This window comes from Etheostoma cragini, chromosome 18, assembly GCF_013103735.1.
Source record: "Etheostoma cragini isolate CJK2018 chromosome 18, CSU_Ecrag_1.0, whole genome shotgun sequence".
NCBI lineage: Eukaryota > Metazoa > Chordata > Actinopteri > Perciformes > Percidae > Etheostoma > Etheostoma cragini.
The window spans coordinates 2,047,640-2,069,191 of NC_048424.1; the positions used below are offsets into that span (position 1 = coordinate 2,047,640).

Below are 21,552 nucleotides of genomic sequence, written 5' to 3' on the forward strand. Positions count from 1 at the left end.
ACACACACACACACACACACACACACACACACACACACACACACACACACACAAACACACTCTCATTTGCTCTCTGTCATGTTTCTGTCAGTCTCACAGGCTTTGTGTCAGTATCTCAGTATCTTGCTGACTTCTCTTGTTCTCCTTTGTACTTGCTGGAGTATCATCTTTACTTCCATCTCTACTTTTCCTCATTAAACCCAGTCCATGCTCCCATTTTCACTTCCTCTGTCCTATTCTCTTTCTCCTATTCCCCCTCTGTGTTACCCTCTTTCCTATTTTCTCTCTCCCTCAAAGTTCTTGGCATCTCGTTTGTTGGGGGAAACTGTTACTTCTCTCATTCTATCCTCACAGACAGACAGCTGTGTTGTCAATTAGCCTACATGAAAGTATAACACACACACGATGCACAGAGAATGAGCGCAGTATAAGCGGATGAACACACGTAGACAAGCATACACATTCCCACACACACTGAATCAGACAAACACATCAGAGTCCGTCAGCGGATCATCAAATATTCAGAAAGGTTTGGCCCACTTAGCCGTGATGTGCAGGATAAAAAACTAACGAGGAGACACAGAAGGCAAACGCTTCGTATGAACAACCAGCCTGGTTACACACAGTCACCCAGCTTCAGAAACACATCTGAAGTTAGTTTATTTAAACTGCAGGAGCAGAACGTCACAAAGTGCTTCACAATAAAGATGAGGCGAAACAGACTTGCAAATTGAAAAGTTACACAAAAACACAGGGGATGTAACACAGCAAGGGTTGCATCTTTTCTTGACTTGGTGTCAGGGATGTGTATTGTTGAGGTGTAAAGGTAGAATACATCAAAAAAAACGGACAGGCTACACGTTGAGTGTTGGGTGTTTACTTGGTTGCAGAGATCTCGTTCCGTGTGTGGCAGTGTGGGGGCAGTCTGGAGATCCTGCCCTGCAGCCGAGTGGGTCACGTCTTCAGGAAGAAACACCCGTACGTCTTCCCTGAGGGGAACGCCAACACCTACATCAAGTAAGTCAAGGACAAGTATTGACTCCTTTTAATGTCAGAACTTCTATTTTAGGAGGATTTTTCATGTATGCAGACTGAGTCAGATGTTTGTTTGAGATGCCAGAGGGCTGCTTGATTTCTGTCAATTCACACAGAAAAGGTCAAAACTCCAGCAACACTAGTAGTACAAAGTTAAACTTTGGTAGACACAAACATATTTGGGCTGAATTATGTCCTCTTAACCGTGCAACTTGGAAGTAGGGGATGGGGAATTCCAACTCAGTTTGAAGGTCCTGACACACCAACCCGATTATCAGCCATATGACAGTCTGGCAAGGTCGGTGACTCGAGTCTGTTTGGTGTGTTCCATGGCGTTAGGCATGAGCCGCCAGCCTTCATTTTGGCCGACCTGACATGTTGAATCAGAAGGCGGGCAGTCGGACCCAATGACCAATCTGATTGGTGGCGTGCTGACCCGGAAATGACAAACAAGATGAGCGTGACTCGAATCTCTCAAAATCTGACGAAAATCTTTTAAACAGACCTTTGTCAATCTGAAATAAAGACAGATTCAGCAACTGCATGGCCTACTTCTATTCTGTTTTGTATTCTATTTCAAACCAGCCGCCATGACAGTCTGGCTTTGAAATTCCGGATAAGACAGACCCGCGTGTCGGGTCCAGTCAGCTGCCGGTTTTCAGTTTTTTGGGGCGAAAATACAGATTAGCGCCACCTGTTGTTATGGAGACGTATTATATCTCACGCACACGCAGAACACACACGTTGGCGTGATTTCGGTGTGTTCCGAGGCACTTTTTTGACTCACTTAGGGAGGCAGTCCTCTTCTGCTGCCGGTCGGCCGTGTCTAAAGGCCGGTTGGTGTGTCAGGCCTTTAGACAAACAACTGATCCGAGTATGGACCGAGTATGTTCAGTCCGCTGGCATTTACAATTTGGGGATAAAACCATGCGGAGCGTGGTGTTTATAGTCTCAGATCATTTGCTGTCTGTACAGATATCCCCAAACATCGATCCCTGCTCCCATTCAAACATGACCCCCCGGCCCCTAAGTAAAAGGGGCTTTAAAGTACAGTGAATGCTGAAATCATTGACCATTATGTGTAAAGTGTGTGGTCGATTCCCACATTATATTACTGACCTACTAGCTGACTTCATTCCTAAATGAACTGCAGATCACCTAATTGCTTTTTGAACTTGTTTGTTATTTTTTTTAAATCATTTGGTGCGCCGTTACACACTAAATTACCTAATTTATAATCCCACTAACTTTCCTGCTGAAGATTCACTTTTGGAGTAATAATAATACACAGGAAACAGCTGTGCAGCATTTGCACTCTGAGCTGTGTGTCGTAGCCCCGCGAAAGCTGTTCACATCATTGTTAAAGTGGATTTACAGCTGCCTGGGAGCCTTTGAGCTGTGAAAACCATATTATCCTATTAGCATAAGCTGTATTCTGTTCCCTGCCCCTTTCAAACAGTTCAGACAGAAAGATGTTTACAGGCAGTCCAATAATCCATTAACAGGACTAATGTGCTCAGACTGCATGTAAATTGATCTCGTATAAATAGATTAATCATGGCTACAATAAGGATGCTGGTTACATTGAGATTACAAAACCGAGTGCACTTTAAACATTACTGCATGGTGTTATTCATCAAAGTCTTGCATAGTATAAGGTATAAGAACAAAGTACAATTGGGAGACAGTGCTTGTTTATATTTTGAGGTTAAAAGAAAAATTAAGTCTTGGTTGTTTTGTTCTTTTAATTATTCCCTTTGTAAGTGAATATCCAGAGAATGACAATAATCCTAGGCATGTATTGAAAGGCATTCTGGGAAACGTTGTTAATGACAAACTATAATAGAAGACGGGGAGAAAGTGAGATCCTCCTGGGATCCACAGAACAACAATAATAATTCCCAAACCTCAGCATGTGAGCAAGGCATTAACATTGCCAGGGTTGAAAGTTGGGTTCCCTTTGTGGCTTAATGTGCGGAGCAAGGCACTAACTTTGCCACGTTGGAGGAGTTCAGCTTTGCAAACAAGCGCTCCTGCTGCTGAATGGCACTTTGGAGCAAGTTTCAACCAGCTAATCCACACCAGCACTGAGACTTTTCCTTTTTCAGTCGGGCCGTTCACCCGCTCATTTTGCTCCCTGTCGGCTGTTACCGAGGCAACATCTGTTCTGTGCGCATGATGATGACTTTTATTCCTATCACGATGGCCTGATGTTTGTCATCAACGCCAATCTCCCAAACAAAGCGGCAGTTGTCTGCTCGCGTGTTGCTCCGCCGGTTAATTAGCTGAAGGCTCGGCGCTGGCAGTCTGGGTTATGAATATGCTAAATAAAAAGAGCTGCTTAATAATTTGATTACAAAGATTATGTTGTTCCTCCCTCGCCGACGCCTGCTGCTGTATCCCAATGTGTTTGTGTGTGCAATGAGTGATTCTTTTTAATTGTAAGCCTGTGTGACACATATTTATGTTTATACGCCTACAGCCAACTAATATCCTCTCTCTCTCGCTCTCTCTCTCTCTTCCCCTTTCATTAAAGCGTCACAGCCAGTGTTATGCCTGTAATGGAGGGTTTCTGTCATCTCAATGAGATAGTTCACAGCTCAGAGAAACTCAGCTAATAGCCAATTACTACACAGAGAGAGAAAGAGAATGAGAGAAAAAGGAGTAAATCGGAGGCGAGAGATAGAGAAAATGTGCTCTACTGTCCGGACAGTGTGGGTGAATAAAGCGTACTAAAAAAGAGATACAGTAGGCTGGATTTGCAGCAGGTATAAATATGCAGTCGAAATCTGGATATTATATATCAGGAAGTAATGGTAGTGAATGGTAGGTGTTCCTCTGCGGTGGGTGGGCTGCTGTCTGCACCAGAGCTGTGTGTTTAAAGGCAGCAGGTAAACACTGCTGATGCCTGTTTTTACTTGTTTCCTTTCCTCCTTCCTGCAGTCTCTCCTTTATTTCGTTGTGGTTAAAATATCAGCTGGATCCACACTTGAGGGAGGAAGGGACAGACCACACTTGCATCTCATCACATCCTCTTGCTTACATTCAGGGAGTGTTGCATATATCATTTATTTAAATATTTAAATATCATCCCCGGCCATCTAGGGAACAGAGGTTGGGATTCTGTTGTTGGGATGAAGCTTTCCCGTTTGTATTCATACTGTGTGGAGATCTTGTGTGTGATTAATGAATTACTCTTCTGCCGCACACATTCACACCTCAATTATGAAGTTTGTATTAAAGAAACATGCCTTTAGTTCAGTAAATGTTTTGTGTAATTTAGAGAAGAGAATAAAATGCACAGCTGGAAACCTCCTGGAGATCCGTAATACATTCAAGTGAACGCATATAGTTGCATTAACTTTAGGTCAAGGTGCATTGATGGTGCATTTAAAGACATCAGAGATTTTAAATGCCAGATAATTTGTATCATTTTAACATTCAATAAATGTCACAAAGGTCACGTTATCCACGTTAGGAAATTCATAATGGCTCACTGTTTGTCTGCTGGATGCAAATGCTTTTCACCAGGGTCAGTACCACCAAGAAGAAATATCATCGTCAAGACATAAAGCAAATATACATAACAGGAAATAAGATTGTAAGGTACCATGGTTTTAACTGTGTGTGTGTGTGTGTGTGTGTGTGTGTGTGTGTGTGTGTATGTGTGTGTGTGTGTGTATGTGTGTGTGTGTGTGTGTGCCTACAGGAATACACGTCGTACAGCTGAGGTGTGGATGGACGACTTCAGTCTCTTTTACTACTCTGCTCGGCCTGCAGCACGGGGGAAATCCTACGGAGAGTAAGAACCCACACACACACACACAATCAACACACACTTTATATTCACACTGGTGAGAAGCCTGGTTCCAGATGTCAATACAGAGGAATCGCAATGTAATCTTCTTGTACCAGAACCAGGATAAAAAACACAGAAGAAATAGCCAGGTGTTTTGGTTTATTTAACCACAACATTCCTTTAAGTGCTGCAAGCAGGTTTTGCAGCTGTACTTCATCACAATGATGCAGAAATCCTTTGACTCAAATAGGGCCATAAAGTAGCTCTGTATATCGACTTGCAACAGTGCCCACAATGGACTAAAACAAGCAGAGATATTAACGGTGAACAAGGAGAAATATTTCAGTCTTTCGCCATTTGACCCTGACATTAATGAGTAACTTAACACCACCTAAAAATCACAATTTTGCTGACGTCCAATAGTTTAAGTGAACTTGCTTATCAGCCAGCCGTGTAGCTCTAAAATAAATGGTTTACTTCAGAACAGTGTTTTGTCCCCAAATAGGAGGCAAGTCCCCACAATGTCATTAATACAAGACTACTGCAAAACACAGCAGGACCAGACATAAAAGCCCACAGCTATGCATAAATGTCAGTGTTTATCTTTGGGAAGGAGGTTAACACTGACATTTAAACACAGCTATGAGGCTTCACCTGCCTATCCACATCACATGCTTCTATTATTTGTCCTGGTTGTACGTTACTTTGTAATTATCTGTGACACGTTTGTTCCGTCTTTGGATATTGATTCAAATATGACTACTTCTCCTGGTCTGAGTATTGCTGGTGACTGTTTATCTGACTGTCTGCCTTTGTCTGTTGGTGTGTGTGTGTGTCACCAGTATCCGAGGCAGAGTGGAACTCCGCAAGAAACTCAAGTGCAAATCCTTTAAGTGGTACTTGGACAACGTCTACCCTGAGCTTAAGTAAGAGTGTGTGTGTGTGTGTCTTTGAACTTATCTGTCTAGAGAAAGCTTCTGCTGAGCAAGCAACTGAGTGAGGAGAAATTTCAAGACTGACACCAGAACTGGCTTCATTGCGGTCTTGGGCATTTTAAAGATAAGATTATTTTTCTATTAGTTTTTTTTTTTTGTTGCAAGTGGAATGCTACTGACACATTGGGTCAGTTTATTCATCATGGGGGGAAATTTCTCCACCTGTCAAACAGTTGCATGTATGATGTCTACTGCGGCTCTGGAGTAGCCTTGTAAAGTACGCAAATCCAGTGTATTGAACTGGGAGTGTGGATGAAGTTTTTACCAAGTTATTACAAGTCAGAATATCCCTCCCTCTACTTCTTTGATTTTGAATATTCTCTTCATAATCTATCTCTTGGCTTTTGACTCTGTCCCCCAACTTGAGTACCCTCATTTTTCCCTAGGACTACAGGTTGATGTCATAAATTTGCTGGAAAATAGGGCTAGCATACACTAGAAAGTAGCAGCCAGTGATGTTACGTTGGTTACCTCTTCTTTATATATGTTAGTTCTCTTTCAAACTCAGTGCCGACTAATTTGGAATGATCCCCGAGTTCTGTTTGCACAGAGACGGGTGGAACTGTGGCTTAAATGAGACGCAGAAGTTAAAAAGGGGCAAAAAAAAGGTTTCCACACGGGGGTCATATTTCCATCACAGCCGCTTGGAACTGGGGCCGATAAATACCTGTGACAGAGTCATTTGTTCTGGGAATGAGAGCTGATTGTAACCTTTCCCACTGCAGACAAAAGCCAGATGTTAGTGCATGTTGGTGTTTTTCTTTTTTTTTGTCTGGCGGGTAAGAGGCTTAATAAAGCTTTTAATCAAACACTGCCCACCTGCACAATGCTTTGTGCGGTCTGCAAATGCCTGTTTTGTTTTTTGAATCTGTCAAAATTAATGTCCACACACACATACATACATATCTGTTCTGATTGGCTGAGCTCCCAGGGGCCCTTATTTCTCAGAGTGTATGCTCTGTCTACACGCACACGCACACGCACACACACACACACACACACACACACACACACACACACACACACACACACACACACACAGAAAGACACAACAACACACTCATATACATATAGTACAATACACAATTGCACTGCTTACAAGCACACAAACATGCCAATACAAATATCTTTAAGACACACATAAGCATTCTCATTTAAACACTTTTTTTCCCTTTAACACAGTTCAATACACACACTTAAATACCGATTTATCCACTGGAGGCTGGTGTTAATCCCCCAGTATGGAATTAACAGGCTCGCTCTCAGGGGAGGACAGACCTGACCCTCAAAACGCAGAGTAACCTTTAAAGGGTTATTAAAACAGAGCGAGATAGCAGATTGATTTAATGGTACAGGGCTTAAAACCGAGTTTATAGCGCCGCCAAGAATTTAACAAGAAACACTGAGAAAGTTTATCAAAGAGGAAGATTGGGAAGAAACTTTCTGAAGTAATGAGTTTAGAAAATTGTGGCCTTCGGCGTATTTGTAAAAGGTGCATCAGGCACACACGTCCATTTTGAAAACGCTGATGAATTGCTGTCATCTTAACGGCGATATCTTGATGTAGTTAATTAGACCACGGTGGAGACAATTGGGGTCTTCTGTTTCCTCTGAGTGAGGCTGTAAGTATGTCTTAAAATGTAAGATGATGTATCCTTTAAATCCTGTTGATGCCAGTTTGTGTAAATGAGGTTTTGGAGATTAAAGTGTCACTTCATTCAACAGAAAAAAATCATGTATTCTCACTGTCCTCTGGTGGTGTCTAGTTATGCATTTTTTGTCTTATTTGGGATGTTTAATATATGTCTATCCATCACAATGGAGCCCTTGTATGAGTCCTGTGTTGTGTTTCTTCTATCAGGGTCCCAGACGACTCTGACTCTCAGTCCGGGGTGATCAAACAGCGGCAGAACTGTCTGGAGTCTCGCAGGGTGGAGGGCCAGGAGCTGCCCGTCCTCACACTGGCTCCCTGCACAGGAACAGAGGGGGTCCCCGCCATCAGCCAGGTGGGTCAACCTGGAATTTAGAAAGACTAAAGAGAGAGTTGTACTTGTCCCCACTGTGAGGAATCAGATGAATCTGGGATAGAGTGAAGAAGCCACCTAAAGACAGATAATGGAAAACAGCTTATAAAACTCCAACAGGTTGTCAAATCAGCTGATGTAAAATGATAAACATCAGGGGTTTTCAGTCATGCAGATTTTCATTTTAAAGACGCAGGAAGTGTGGATGTCTAGACTAGGTTGTGGGGAAAGAAACAGTTCTTATTCATTAAGATGGATGAGGAACTATTGCTCACACCACCCCCTCCTTCTCTCTGGTCATTAGTGGATGTAAACAAGATTTCTGATAGTCTTAAAAAACTTAAACTTTATTACGTTACAGAAGAAGGTGTGTGTGTGTGTGTGTGTTACCTGACAGAGGTCCCCTCTTAGATAGCAATATGGACTTAAAAAACAGAAGACCAAATCAGAATTGTGAATAGTCCTCATTACAGAATTATTAATTCAGGATCTATTGACTGTTAACTTATAAATGAGTTTCACTTTGATTGCTTTGAAGAGTCTTAAGCAACCACAACACACTCTAGTCAAAGGATGATTCAAAACACACCATGACAGTGCGGACAGGTTTTGCTCCTGACACAAAGGATTCACTAACTAAAAGTACAAAATAAAGTGTAATCCACAGGATAAAGCTAATCCTTTTTACAATGCATACTCCACCACTAACAGAGGTCGTAATATTTGCATACAGTAACACAGAAAAATGTGAATATCCCTAATAGAAAATGAAAAGTCACTGGAGTGATATATTTTTAGAATATAATTGATGCTGCAGTTACTAATAAATCAATGATAATTCTGCATGCAGCCAGGTAACTTCTGATTTACAGGACTGCAAGTCCCCTCTTCGCAACAAAAATAAAATACAAATAAAAGTTTTCACTTAAATTCTGAAATAATACCTAAAAAAATAAAATAAAATAATTTATATTTCTCTCTTTTTCTTTTAAAATGATCAGAAAAAGTGGTCCACATTTGGTCAGTGTAGAATGATAGTCCACTGTGTGTGTGTGTGTGTGTCTGTGTGTGTGTGTGTGTGTGTGTGTGTTGGTGCACGTTCTGCCATCTCTCCGCCTTAATTAATACCCGTAGGATTCTCATTATTGTGTTTAGTGGGAGTGTGGAGGCTGTGATCCACTCTAACAAGCCGCCTTGCAGAGCACAAACATGTCAGCAGCTGAAATGCCCCGAGGCTGGAGAGGCTGCACTGTAACTGGAAGGTTTTGGGTTCAAAACCCTGAACTCACAAAGAAAACCACTGCCATGTGTGATTGTGCGTTTGTGTGAGTGAGAAACTCTTAACTTATCAGCTAGTGTAGAGACGTCCTGAAATCAGAAGTCTGGCTCCCAGGTGGAAATGTTTAACAATTAAATATTTCTTTTCTGTCAGTTTCTCCCTTAAAAAGTGAGTTTTCCCCACGCTGGTGTTTGCAATTATCCTAAGCCATTAAATTAAAAGAAGAAATCCACATTAAAGGAAACATCATATAAAAATAACCACAATTATTTGTGAGAACGGGTTGTCTCCCAATGCCAGACCTCCCTCCACAGCGCTGCAAAGGAAGGTCTAGCAAGTTCACACAACATTCCTGGATAGGAGACAGACGTTCTGGTTGATTGGTCTTGCTTTAAACCAATCACAGTCGTCTTCGAAATAGCCTCGGGAAGGAACTTGTTTGGTGGAACATGGGAGGTGAACTCTGAAATTGAAATGACTGTTGAGTGTGTGATGAGAATTTTTCCCAAATCGTCAGGACTTCAGAATGCCAACTCAAAGAAAGCAGAAGGTGTGAGACGTTCGGCGGAACCTCTGTAAATGAAACGTTGGCGATATAGACTAGAGAACGAGTGACAAAACTACGACAGAGTGTGAACGCCTCTTGTCACTATGAGAATAAAGACCATTCTAGAAAAGGTCTGCAACCACGCTGAATCAATATTAGATTTTTAATTTGTTAATAGACCAGGCTCGGGTCGAACTCGGGCTCATTTAACATCGCTCCATCACAGTGATCATATATGCCTCTACACCGCAGAGCACACGATGTAATGGAAGTACACGATGATGGAAATGCTGTAAGAAAGCGGAATAAAGTGAATTTCCCCATTAGGGAGACACTGAGCATGTTTACGACGAGGCTCAGTAGAGTGAATTCATTAATTGTTTGAATCTCCAGACATGTAACTCTTGGTAACTCTTGTAGTGTAACTCTTGGTAACTCTTGTAATGTAACTCTTGGTAACTCTTGTAATGTAACTCTTGGTAACTCTTGTAATGTAACTCTTGGTAACTCTTGTAGTGTAACTCTTGGTAGCGTGCATGTTTGTGAGTGTGTGTGCGTGTGTTAGAGAGATGGTGTCAAGCGCAGGCTCAAAAATGGCAGACTTTGTTGGGCAAGGTATTTCCCACATCATGTGTATCTGGATTAATAGTTAAGGAATGTCACTAATTAACTTAAACCATTTTATCTAAACCTCATATTTGGAGATAAAAGCTAAAGTTAGAACATCCACTTTTCTGGTGTATAACACCTACTTCCTAACTGCGTCAGAGCTGCTCGGAAAACAGATGTTCTATGTCAGCTTGACCTGGACATGACATAATGTTTTCTACTGTTCCATTGCAAGTTTTCTACAAGTTTAACAAAATTGAAGGGTACTATCAGCTGTGTATCACAGTCAACTCTAGAAAGCTATAAACAGTGCAAAACCCTGACATGAATATAGTAAGATAATATGATATGGGATCATGCAGTAAGACACGCGTTGTAATTATAGTGTAGTTCTGCTGCTGCTCCTACAACACATAAAAATACTACTAATCTAGACTGAAACCAAACAAACACACATTAATGAATATTTGAACATAAACTGATTATGTTTCTCAAAATGTGTGAGGTTACTCCCTGGGGTGCTCCAGCTGGGAAGATGCTTTGAGCTGCAGCACCAATTAACCTCCAATGTCATTCTCTTTGCTGCAGTTCAATAAATCAATCAAATGGTGAAAGAAACCCTGCAGTTTTGAATTATTCAAGATGAAACCCCATAAATCACAGATGTGCTTTGAAAAGACCTCCCACTGTCTCTTCACCCACCGTACCCTGTATTACTTCATACGGGCTAATGAGCAGTATCGTTATGGTCATAACTTGTAAAGATGTATTGATATGTCCCTTTAAATGCAGGATGGAAAGCTAGGAATGTAATAATTGCTGATTATTTCCTCATAAGAAATCACCATTACAAGCTATAATGACTAGATGATTAACCAAAAATCCGATCAACAGATACATTAACGGACATATTTTTGAAATGGATAAATAGTCCATTAGGTTGTTTAACAAGTAAACAGGCGCATACCCAGTGGTGATGGAAGTACTCAGATCCTTAGCAAAACTGCAGTGGAAACATAGTCTGTTACAAGTTCTGCGTTATGTAACTTAAGTAAGAGTACCCAATAATTATTAGCACTGTTTAACCCAAGTTGGCACCTGTATCAGCTCCATTAAGATTTACAGTAGACATTTATCTACTAATAAGGTAAAACCTTTGGTTTATGCTGCGTTTGGCTGAACTTTCAGTTCCCTTTGTAGCATGCACTGAGCACTTCAGCACAGCTTTCTCGCCCTCAAAACAGCCTACTTTATAAATAAAAGTTTATCTCCTACGCACAAGATACTATTCATGGCAAGAATGTACGTATTAAGTTTTTGTTTTGGCCTTTTCACCTTGCCTCTCCGGGCTCCCATAGTTTAAGGTCTCAGTCGGACAAGAGAAACTCAGACAATGAATGTAATCATTAGTTGCAAACAAATTTTAATCTCTACTAACATAATAATACTGGCTACTATTGCCTCAACTTTTAATAATAACCTGGCAATAATTAAGATTTAGTTTTTAATTAAATACCAATTCATATACTATGTGGCACCCCTTAATGAATAAACACCTTGGAGACACCATGCAGTGTGTGCACATGTGTGTGTGTTCTAGATGTGTCAAGATGTAGTTCACTTTGGTTTAACCTTTAAATTGTCTGTCCCCCGAGGGGGGGGAAAGCACTCGCACACACACACACACACACACACACACACACACAAACAGGCATGTTGAATTTAGGTGCTGTTAGGTCCAATAATAATCCTGACCTAGTAAGACATTCACTCTGTGTGTGTGTGTGTGTGTGTGTGTGTGTGTGTGTGTGTGTGTGTGTATGTGTGTGTGTGTGTAAGTGTAAGTCTGTCCTCTCAGCACTTATTTTCTTTCCTGACACGTTTTTCTCCGACATGATTATTAATACATCAGGCGGCTATTACTTTGAACCTTGACCTCCTTCATATTTGTGTGTGTGTTTGTGTGAGTGAGTGAGTGAGCGAGAGAGAAAGAGAGAAAGAGAGACAGAGACATGTCCGACTGGTTATGAATACATATCAGCACTAATGCTTCCACGTGAATACACCATTTTAAAATGTCTTATAAGTATGACTCTAGTGCCCCTAAAAATACATGTAAGATAGATCCTGGACGAGATTCTTATCTACAGTATTTACTTGTTTTACATACTGTAGTTTTTTTTCACATAATTTTTTAACCTATTTGTCTCTGTCTCCAGGAGTGGGTGTACACTCACGGGCAGCAGATCCGACAGCAGCAGCACTGTCTGTCCCTGTCCACCACCTTCCCTGCCTCCCAGGTCCTGCTGATGCCCTGCAACATGGCCGACGGCAAGCAGGTCTGCACAAACACACACAGAGACACAAACACATTTAATGTGGTGTGTGGCTGCAGGCAAGCCACTACCATATGTCATATGGTTGATAAATTACTCTAAATGTTAATTAATCTAAAGCTAAATTTGTCTAAAGATGATCATTACACACACACAGACACACACACGCACACGCACACACACACATTCATGCTGCAGGGGCAGATGCGTGACACTTTTTTGGACAGGCAGCTTGAAATACTGTTAACACACACACACACACACACACACACACACACTTGTCATTACTTGACCACTGGGCACCTTGACGGCGTCCCAGAAGCCCCTGCAGCAGAGAACAACCTGACAACCAATAAATCACCAGAGAGAGAGAGAGAGAGAGAGAGAGAGAGAGAGAGAGAGGGGCACAGGTGGAATGGTTAAGCAAGACAGACAAAGGAGAAAGAGAGAAAGGAAGGGAGGAGAGAGAGAGAAGGAGTGGAAGAGAAGCGTGAGAGAGAGGTAGCTGAAGATTAGCTCATTACACCGCACCAACTGTTCAGTCTGCATGGAAAAACGGTGTGTGTGTGTGTGTGTGTGTGTGTGTGTGTGTGTGTGTGTGTGTGTGTGTGTGTGTGTGTGTGTGTGTGTGTGTGTGTGTGTGTGTGTGTGTGTGTGTGTGCGTGCGTGCGTTTGTGTGTGATTCACTATGTGTGATTGTCAATAATGTTATTATGTATTATTTGATCTATGAGTCATGGGTGATGGGTGAGAGTGTCCAGAAAGACAGGCATGCACATGCAAAGACAGACGTAAAGACAAACGAGGAAAGAAGAAACAAAAACAGAGAAGAGGAAGTAAAGACAGAGAAAAGGCGAGCACAGAAATAAGAGGAAAGGGGGAGGAAAAAGCTTGGAAATGAATAGAGGAAGGGAAGGCTTATGTGATGGTAGAGAGAAAAGCAGCAGCTGAGAAAGAGAGTTATGGAGGAAGAGAGGAGGAGGTGAGAAAAGGAGAAACTGGAGAAAAGAAAGGAGGAGTGCAAACAAACTGGTCAGTAATGCGTCATACGGGGCCTCATTTTACACCTGTAGTACACAGCGAATACACAGCAGCACGTCGACAGGACCTCAAAGCAACGGAAGAAGCACAGCAAACACAGTGGATCTGGACTCTTTTGTGTTTTATGTGACAATAAATAGTGATACTGTGGCTTCATCGGGTCTGGATATTTTTATACCTCAATTAAGTTCCCCTGTGGCAACAACAACACCACAGAAGAAGTTGTGCAGTTGACCAGATGCCAGTCGATCGAGGGAATAGGAAGAAAAATGTGTCGAACGGCATCTGAGCTGAAAATTAAGACAGTGGTGAATCCTGGACAAAGTGTTGCAGTCAGTGCCAACGTTTGGAGACGGGGGAAAGAGAAATAACTGAAGGAGGAAGGATAGAATGACGAAAAAAGGAAGGCAGGACAGACAGAAAGAAAGAAGGAAAGGGAGAAAGAATGAGTAAAAAAGAGAAAGAAAAGAGGGTAGGTAGGAAGTAAGGAGAAAAAAATGAAACTAGAGCTGGGCGGCGATACTGAAAAAATCAAATATCTGTATATTTTGACCAAATATATTGATGTCGTTATTGTGACGATATCGAAGTGTTGATTATTGGTGCTTTCACAAAATGTTCCCACAATGAGAGTTTTGATATATAATCACCAATAATGTGGAGACCATGACTAGGCGGGTTAAGGCATATAATAGAACAGCTGGTTAGTCTAGAAAATACTAATATCTAAATATCACTTTATTACAGCCTTTAAAAACAGGAAAAGGCAACAGTTGTCATATCACCCTGTTGCAATATCAATATAAGAAGGTAAGAAAGAAGAGAAGAAGAATTAAAGAAAGGAGGGTAGACTGGAAGAAAGAAAGGAAGGGAAAGGAAGCAAGACAAAAATAATTAAAGAAAAGAAGCTAGACAGGAGTGAATGAAGAAATACAAAATGAAAGGAAGGAAGGAAGTGAAGGAAATAAGCAGAAAGAGCTGAGGTGACTATAAACATGATAGTTACACACACACACACACACACACACACATTCATAGACATACTTGCACGGCTCAGACGGTTGTAATGTAGCTGTAGGGGATTCAGTTTGGGCTGTCTTAGACAGTATATGTCAGATACAAAAAAACATTATGTGCACACACACTAATATACACACATACACAACAGAGCGTTTGTGTGTTTAGTGTGTGTTTGTATTTGTACTTTAGCTGAGCCACTGAAGCGCATCACTGTCATGTCACTGAAACTAGTAAACCTTTGTACCAACACACACAGGGTGCTGTTACATGTCCCGGTTGTGTGTGTGTGTGTGTGTGTGTGTGTGTGTGTGTGTGTGTGTGTGTGTGTGTGTGTGTGTTGTGAAGGCAGGAAGTAGAGCAATGATAGCTAATTAGAGTGAAGATCCACTAGAGAAATGCAGCCTAGAGCTGACTGGTAGAGAGAGGTGGAGAGAGAGAGAGAGAGGGAATAAATAAAAAGAAGTGAAGTCAATGTGAAAACGATAAGTGGAAATATGATATATTCTTAAAAGATATGCTGCTACAGGTATATTTAGACGGACAGTAAGAGAAAAAGCATGTGTTTTTCTAGATTAAAGCTTGTAAACATATTCTAGTAGAAAGCCAAAATACAAGCATGACATGGGACCTTTGAATTAATCAGACTGACTCCACTTGGAGAATCACTTCTCACGTACCAGTTTTGTGTGAACCACAACACTAAGTGAGCTCACAATTTCCTGAGCCCTGGATGACATACGTGGCATTCATGTTTTTGAGATGGCCATTATCTCAGATCATAGGTGGTCATGGAGCGTTAAATTCCTGACGTGACTTATCCAAGAGGCACGTCGTCAGAATGGTGAACCCTGTCCAATCATACTTTGTGGTCTTTTCTCAGAATTCATGACGTGCAGATACGATCGAGACCTATTTCTGGGATCAGGAATGTCAACAACCATGGCATCACAGAGCATGTAGGCAGCAGATGTTAAACTAGCTGAGAGAGGGCAGAGACATTCAGACATGCTGCTGTCTCTGTTGAAAAGAGTGTTCCAGTTTCTAAAGATAAAGGACACTTAAAGGAGAATTCCACTTGATTCCAACATGTATCTCTGTTGTTTGTACATTCGGAGCACTGTTAGCAGAGAAGAAAACTTAGACAATCAATGCTGCCTACACCGTGTTATCCTCCTGCAAGCGTTAGCACCAAACAGGCGTACACAGAGCAAATGTTAAACCTGTTTTTAGCCTCTAAACATGTTCAAAATATCACTAAAAGTGTCTACCCATGTGCAGGGATTCCTTCTGAGTGATCACAGTGAATCTGCAGTAGATGTGACAGAAATGCTTCAAAGTTGTGCTAATTCAGCTCTGTTTACCGTCTACAAACTACAACACTGAAAAGAGATACAACAAAAATATGTATTAATTTAATGATTAAATAAGATAGTGTCTCCGAAATTACTTCAATTATAACTTGTCTCCTGCTAGTTGTACTACAGCACTTTGAAAAAATAAGCATATGCCTATTTTTTAAAATATTGTTGTATCTCTTTTCGGTGTTGTAGTTTGTAGACGGTCCCTAAGCACTTGTCTTGCTGTCTGAACACTGGAACTAAACACATCTGAATTAGCAGAACTTTTAAGTATTTCTTCCACATCTCCAGCAGTCAGATTCACCGTGTTCACTTGGAAGGAATCACTGCACATGGGGAGGCACTTGTAATGACATTTTGAGACAAAAAGCATGTTTAAAACTTGCCCTGTTTCAGCGTCCTGGGGGATAACTCTAACAGGAGGATAACACATAACATTGGGATTGTGTTTCATTTCTCTCTCTACTGATGGACCTCCTCATTTACAAACAACAAAGCTGCGTGTTGGAATTGACCAGAATTCTCCTTTAACAACAAGTCATCAGGATGTTTGTTTTTTATAGCTAATAGATTGCGTTACTTTTACATATCATTGCTGTTTTCTGCTCTAAATGGAGTGTAATCCGATCAGGGCTGCAACTGACCGTTATTTTCATTGTAGATTAATCTTTTGATTATCGTCTTGATTAATTGATTAGTTGTTTGGTCTATGAAATGTTTGAAAATTGTGAAAAAAGTCGATGAGTAACCAAAGCTCAAGATGACGTCCTCAAATGTCTTATTTTGTCCACAACTCAAAGATATTCAGTTTACTGTGACAGAGGAGGGAAAGTGAAGTTCATTTTTTTCTCATCGGAAATTACTAAAACCGATATTTCAATTATCATTTGGCAATTACTTTCATAGTTGACAAATAAATGAATAATCTTTGCAGATCTGAAACTTTTTTTTAATGCAAAGCAATAATGAACCAAATCCTGAACTCATGGAAATCTCCCGATGAGGAAAGCCAAGTCTGTGATGACCGGAGCGTGATCCCAGTGCATTCTGGGATGTCACCCTGGACAGAAGCTAACAGATTGAGAAACCTGATGTATGTACAGTAGGAGAGATAATGGTGTGTAGAGGAGGACAGATGCAAAGTGTTATCCTCGCAGGCCGGCGTCAGCCATGCTGCAGCACTCAGTAACGAGGTGAATACTAATTGATTTACTTTTAATTATCCCTCCGCCTTTTATTTTCAATTAAAAAGCACCGCTGCCGTCGCTACACCGTGATGAGCGTGTCATCTTGACAACGCCGCAATGGACACACAATGCACAATGCAGCTCTACAGAACAATGTGTGTGTGAGTGTGTGCGTGTGTGTGTGTGTGTGTGTGTGTGTGTGTGTGTGTGTGTGTGTGTGTGTGTGTGCGTGCGTGCGTGCGTGCGTGCGTGCGTGTGTCTTGCGAGATCAAGAATACATGACAGCGATACGCTTCAGAGGCCAAGCAAGCACAACATGGCCGCTCTCTACCGATGTACACAGAGATACAAAGATATAAACGTGACACACAAACACACACAGACACACAAATATGACATGCTCACACCCAAATGTTTTTTTCTAATCCTTTGTCAGTAAATCTTTGATCTCACTCTGAATAATGCACGTTCAGCCAACCACAAAGACACACACACACACACTGAAAAGTGTGTGTTCGGTCAGAGACTGCTGGAACAAAGCATAAAGTCAGCGGAGGCCTCCATCTAGTGGCGACTGAGAGGAACCACCAGAGACTCATTCCAAGCTTACAGCGGTTCAGGGACCTAAACGGTATGATGGACAGGAGACCGTTAGAGGAGTCAAACGGAGGCGTTTGTGGGTCGTTTCACGGCTTCTCCTGTCAACGTTTTCAAGTTAAACGCAACACTTCCGCTGGTGAAGAGTCAACGTATGGGGGGAAACGTGTACGTGTCTGCCAATGAAAATTATTGTCATAAAAAAAGGATGGAATAATAATTTAGCCCAAACAAAGTTTAATGTGAATTTTCAGAATTAAAAACAGAACCTAGTAACAAAAAGCTTTTTTTCAAGATAAGATATATATAATATAAAAACTGCATCTTAAAATGAACTAGCCTGGTATCAAACCTCTGATATACACTCCACATAAAAATAAAATGTTATGTTGGCTATTAAACACGCTTTGTTTACTTCTGAAGAAGTGTGAGATACGTCTGTTACTGATATGACGTAAATATACAGTACCTTCAGTAACTTTTCACTTTCAAATACTGTCTTTTGTCAACAATTGTAAAGAGCTGCGATGACATGTAGGTAACTGGAAATGTACAGTCGATTCATGGATTCAACCTTTACTCTGTTTGATTTTGAAATAATGAGCAAAATTGTAATCCTTATTGAATCATGTACAATTTAGACCAAGTTCTCTCTCTAATTAACCCTAATTCTGCTCTGATTACTGTGTTGTTCCTGCACTGCTGTGATGTCTTTGCTTGTTTCTCTTGTTAAAGTCCAACATGTTGTTTCTCAGCTGGGCAGGTTGTGACTATAAATGCTGTTCTCAAACACTGTACCCGGGTATTTTTCCTGTATATTACACACTATCTTTGGTACCTAAAGAACACATCTTGGATCCTTTCAACCTGGTGTATTTCCCATAGATGTGGCTCTTGTGGCTCTAAGGGTTGTACTAACTTGTAGTATTCAGGGACATGGACTGAGATGAGGACTGGAGCAAAACAACGTTAATCTTTGTCACAGCTTTCTAAAACAAACATTTTTAGATGAATACACGAGGTAAAGACATGGTCATTTTGGTTAACATTGAATCTCATTGCAGACTTTCAGATTCATGTTGTTTTTTTGCCTTTTAAATCTCGGGCCTGCCGTACTCTACCTGCCCTGCAGAGCATGACTGGAGACCTTTTCAGAAATAGTCTCGGCTCGCTGCAGGTTTGGGCATCGATAGGATCCTTCAAGCAGCAACAACATTAAAACCTGTAATTACTGCTTTGCGTGCTGCTGTATTAACTCGTTTTTACTATGCAGTTTGAGAATCAGTAGCAAACAGAGAAGAATATGTATGTGTACTGTATTTGTACCGTATGTTTTTGTTTTAGAGCTTTAGTGCGTAACTTTTTGAAATTAATGAATTTTTTTTCAAAAAGCATCTATATTAGAAAGTGGGGTTTTCTTTCAACCAAATTGTCAAAAGAATAATGACTTGGATGGTTCCCTGCAACACTATTAGTAAAATAAATGATCAGTTCACTACTTTCATTCAATTATTTATTTCAATTTTACAGCATTTGAAAAAACAAAACAATAGAACATTGAAAAAGTGACAAAATGTTGGAAAAACATTCAAAACTGAGCCTCTTTTAACTGTATGAAGGGTATTGTGATCAATATGGAGACTTTAGACACATCTGTGTACCTTTTCTCTGGTCTCTCCAACAAAAACTTTACAAAAAAAGTACACATTTTGTTTTTGAAAATAGTGACAAAAAAAATAGAAAAAAGTGTCATAAATGTCAGAAAAAGCTTCAAAAACAACAAAGAAAGTGACTAAAACATCGGGAAAATACCCCAAAAATATAAAAGGGTATTTTTAATTTTGACCCGGTAAAACAGAGTCTCGTGGTTGACGGTAAGACAACACAAGGGTGAAGACTATCAGCTCCATGCAACTGTCTCTGTGTTTCTCAGTATTCAGACTATCTTCAGAAGATTGGGGTGTCCGGCAACTTTTGTGCGCAGAAAATCGAGTGAATATAACTATCTCTTCTGAAGAGTCCATGTTTTTTATCCCCCCGTGTCTTCCTCGGCTACTACTTGGAGGAGGGGGGTGGGGGTGGTGCATGATCACGGAAGGCTTGTATCATGTGGATGCGCCGACAGTGTTGTACTGTCTAAACTAAACTACTCACTATAGCTTTAGGCTCTACAAAGAGAGACAGAGAGGGAAGGTGGGATGGCATGGATCAGTATGTTGAAGTGTTTTGAACATTTTGTTTGTCTTTGCAGCGGTGGCAGAAGTCGGGGACTCACCTGGAGCACCTCGTCTCTCGGTTCTGTCTGGACTCTGAGATGGCTCTGGACGGGATGGACTCCTCTAAAATGCTCGTCATTAGCCCCTGTGAACTGAGCGCGTACACACAGAGATGGGAAACCATCTTCTCCTGACCCCTGTGACTTTTCTCCTCCACAAACCAGCCCCCCCCCCCCCCCCCCCCCCCCCCCCCCCCCCCCCCCCCCCCCCCCCCATTCACAACGTCCAAGAGCCAGTGGCGGTCACTGAATGGAAAAAACTTTGCGGTTTATCATGAGAAGAAATCAAGTGTGGATCGGGTGTGGATCGGGTCTTGAATCACACTCTTAAAGGAAGAGGAGCGTCAGAAACGTCTGGTTTGTGTGGACATGAAAGTGTGTATGTTTGAGGCTGTAAGAGTTTGGGGACGAGTCTAAGTGAACCAAGTGCACCTTAAAAACCCTGACCCACCTTTCAAAGAATCCACTCGGACAGAACCCATACATCAGAGAATGTGTCTTGTAATATTTTGCAATCAAAGTGCTGATGTTTGTTTTTACGGATGTTTAAGAATCTGGGAATAAAAACCAAGCACAACTCAAGATTTTAGTTTACTTCAGATAACTGTCACTAACGTTCCTGAAGTAGAAAATTCTAGATTGAATTTTGTCAAATGATAAATCAGTTTTTCTTGGGACCCGACTGGGACCTCACCAGAGTTAAAGGAGAATTCCGGCCAATTTTTATGTTAATCTTGATTGCTATAAATATGCGTGTACTTTCCATTGAAAAACACTCAACCTGAATCGCTGCGGCAAACACACAGCATCGGCAGCTACGTGTACGAGCTTCTAATGAGCTAACATGGCAGTTAACGGGGCATGTTTTAGAGCTAGCAAGTTGAGCATCAAGCTAGGTGACGTAAATCATGGAAGACTAGAGATGTAGTTCACTGAGAGATGTAGTTCACTGAGAGATGTAGTTCACTGAGAGATGTAGTTCACTGAGAGATGTAGCTCACTGAGAGATGTAGTTCACTGAGAGATGTAGTTCACTGAGAGATGCAGCTCACTGAGAGATGCAGCTCACTGAGAGATGTAGTTCACTGAGAGATGCAGCTCACTGAGAGATGTAGTTCACTGAGAGATGTAGTTCACTGAGAGATGTTGCTCACTCAGCGGTTTCACCCAAAACTAAGTGGTCATGTGACAAATCTACAGCTAAGCGAGACTTTCTTTGGTTGAAAAATTGTCTTTTCAATTGACCAACATCATATTTGTAATCCATGGCTAAATTCAAATGGGATCAAAACATTATTTGCTTCTCCACATTCACTCCCGTTCATATTTTTTACCAATCTACGGTCCCATGAGGTCCACTAGAAGGGGGTGACTCTGGCTCTCTATTGGTTTTAGTGCTGTCTTTTTTCTAAAGTGAATTGAAACATGAATAGGAAGCGTGTTCTTGCTC

General features: G+C 41.2%; 1 protein-coding gene and 1 long non-coding RNA gene across 2 annotated transcripts in view; one reads left to right on the top strand and one right to left on the bottom strand.

Moving 5' to 3' along the window:
• galnt14 (UDP-N-acetyl-alpha-D-galactosamine:polypeptide N-acetylgalactosaminyltransferase 14 (GalNAc-T14)) overlaps positions 1-20,312 on the top strand; it is a 158,390-nt gene extending 138,078 nt beyond the window's left edge. The window contains exons 10-15 of the mRNA XM_034899358.1: positions 891-1,017; positions 4,745-4,837; positions 5,677-5,760; positions 7,691-7,835; positions 12,508-12,627; positions 20,079-20,312. Coding sequence (XP_034755249.1) covers positions 891-1,017; positions 4,745-4,837; positions 5,677-5,760; positions 7,691-7,835; positions 12,508-12,627; positions 20,079-20,237 — 728 coding nt within the window. The 3' untranslated portion in view covers positions 20,238-20,312. The remainder of the gene's footprint in view (positions 1-890; positions 1,018-4,744; positions 4,838-5,676; positions 5,761-7,690; positions 7,836-12,507; positions 12,628-20,078) is intronic.
• Positions 1-20,448, bottom strand: part of LOC117961066 — a 23,799-nt gene extending 3,351 nt beyond the window's left edge. Inside the window, exons 1-2 of the long non-coding RNA XR_004660307.1 lie at positions 20,364-20,448; positions 3,422-3,426 (exon numbers count right to left, since the gene is read on the bottom strand). This is a non-coding gene — a long non-coding RNA (uncharacterized LOC117961066). The remainder of the gene's footprint in view (positions 1-3,421; positions 3,427-20,363) is intronic.
• Between the last annotated feature and the right edge of the window lie 1,104 nt (positions 20,449-21,552).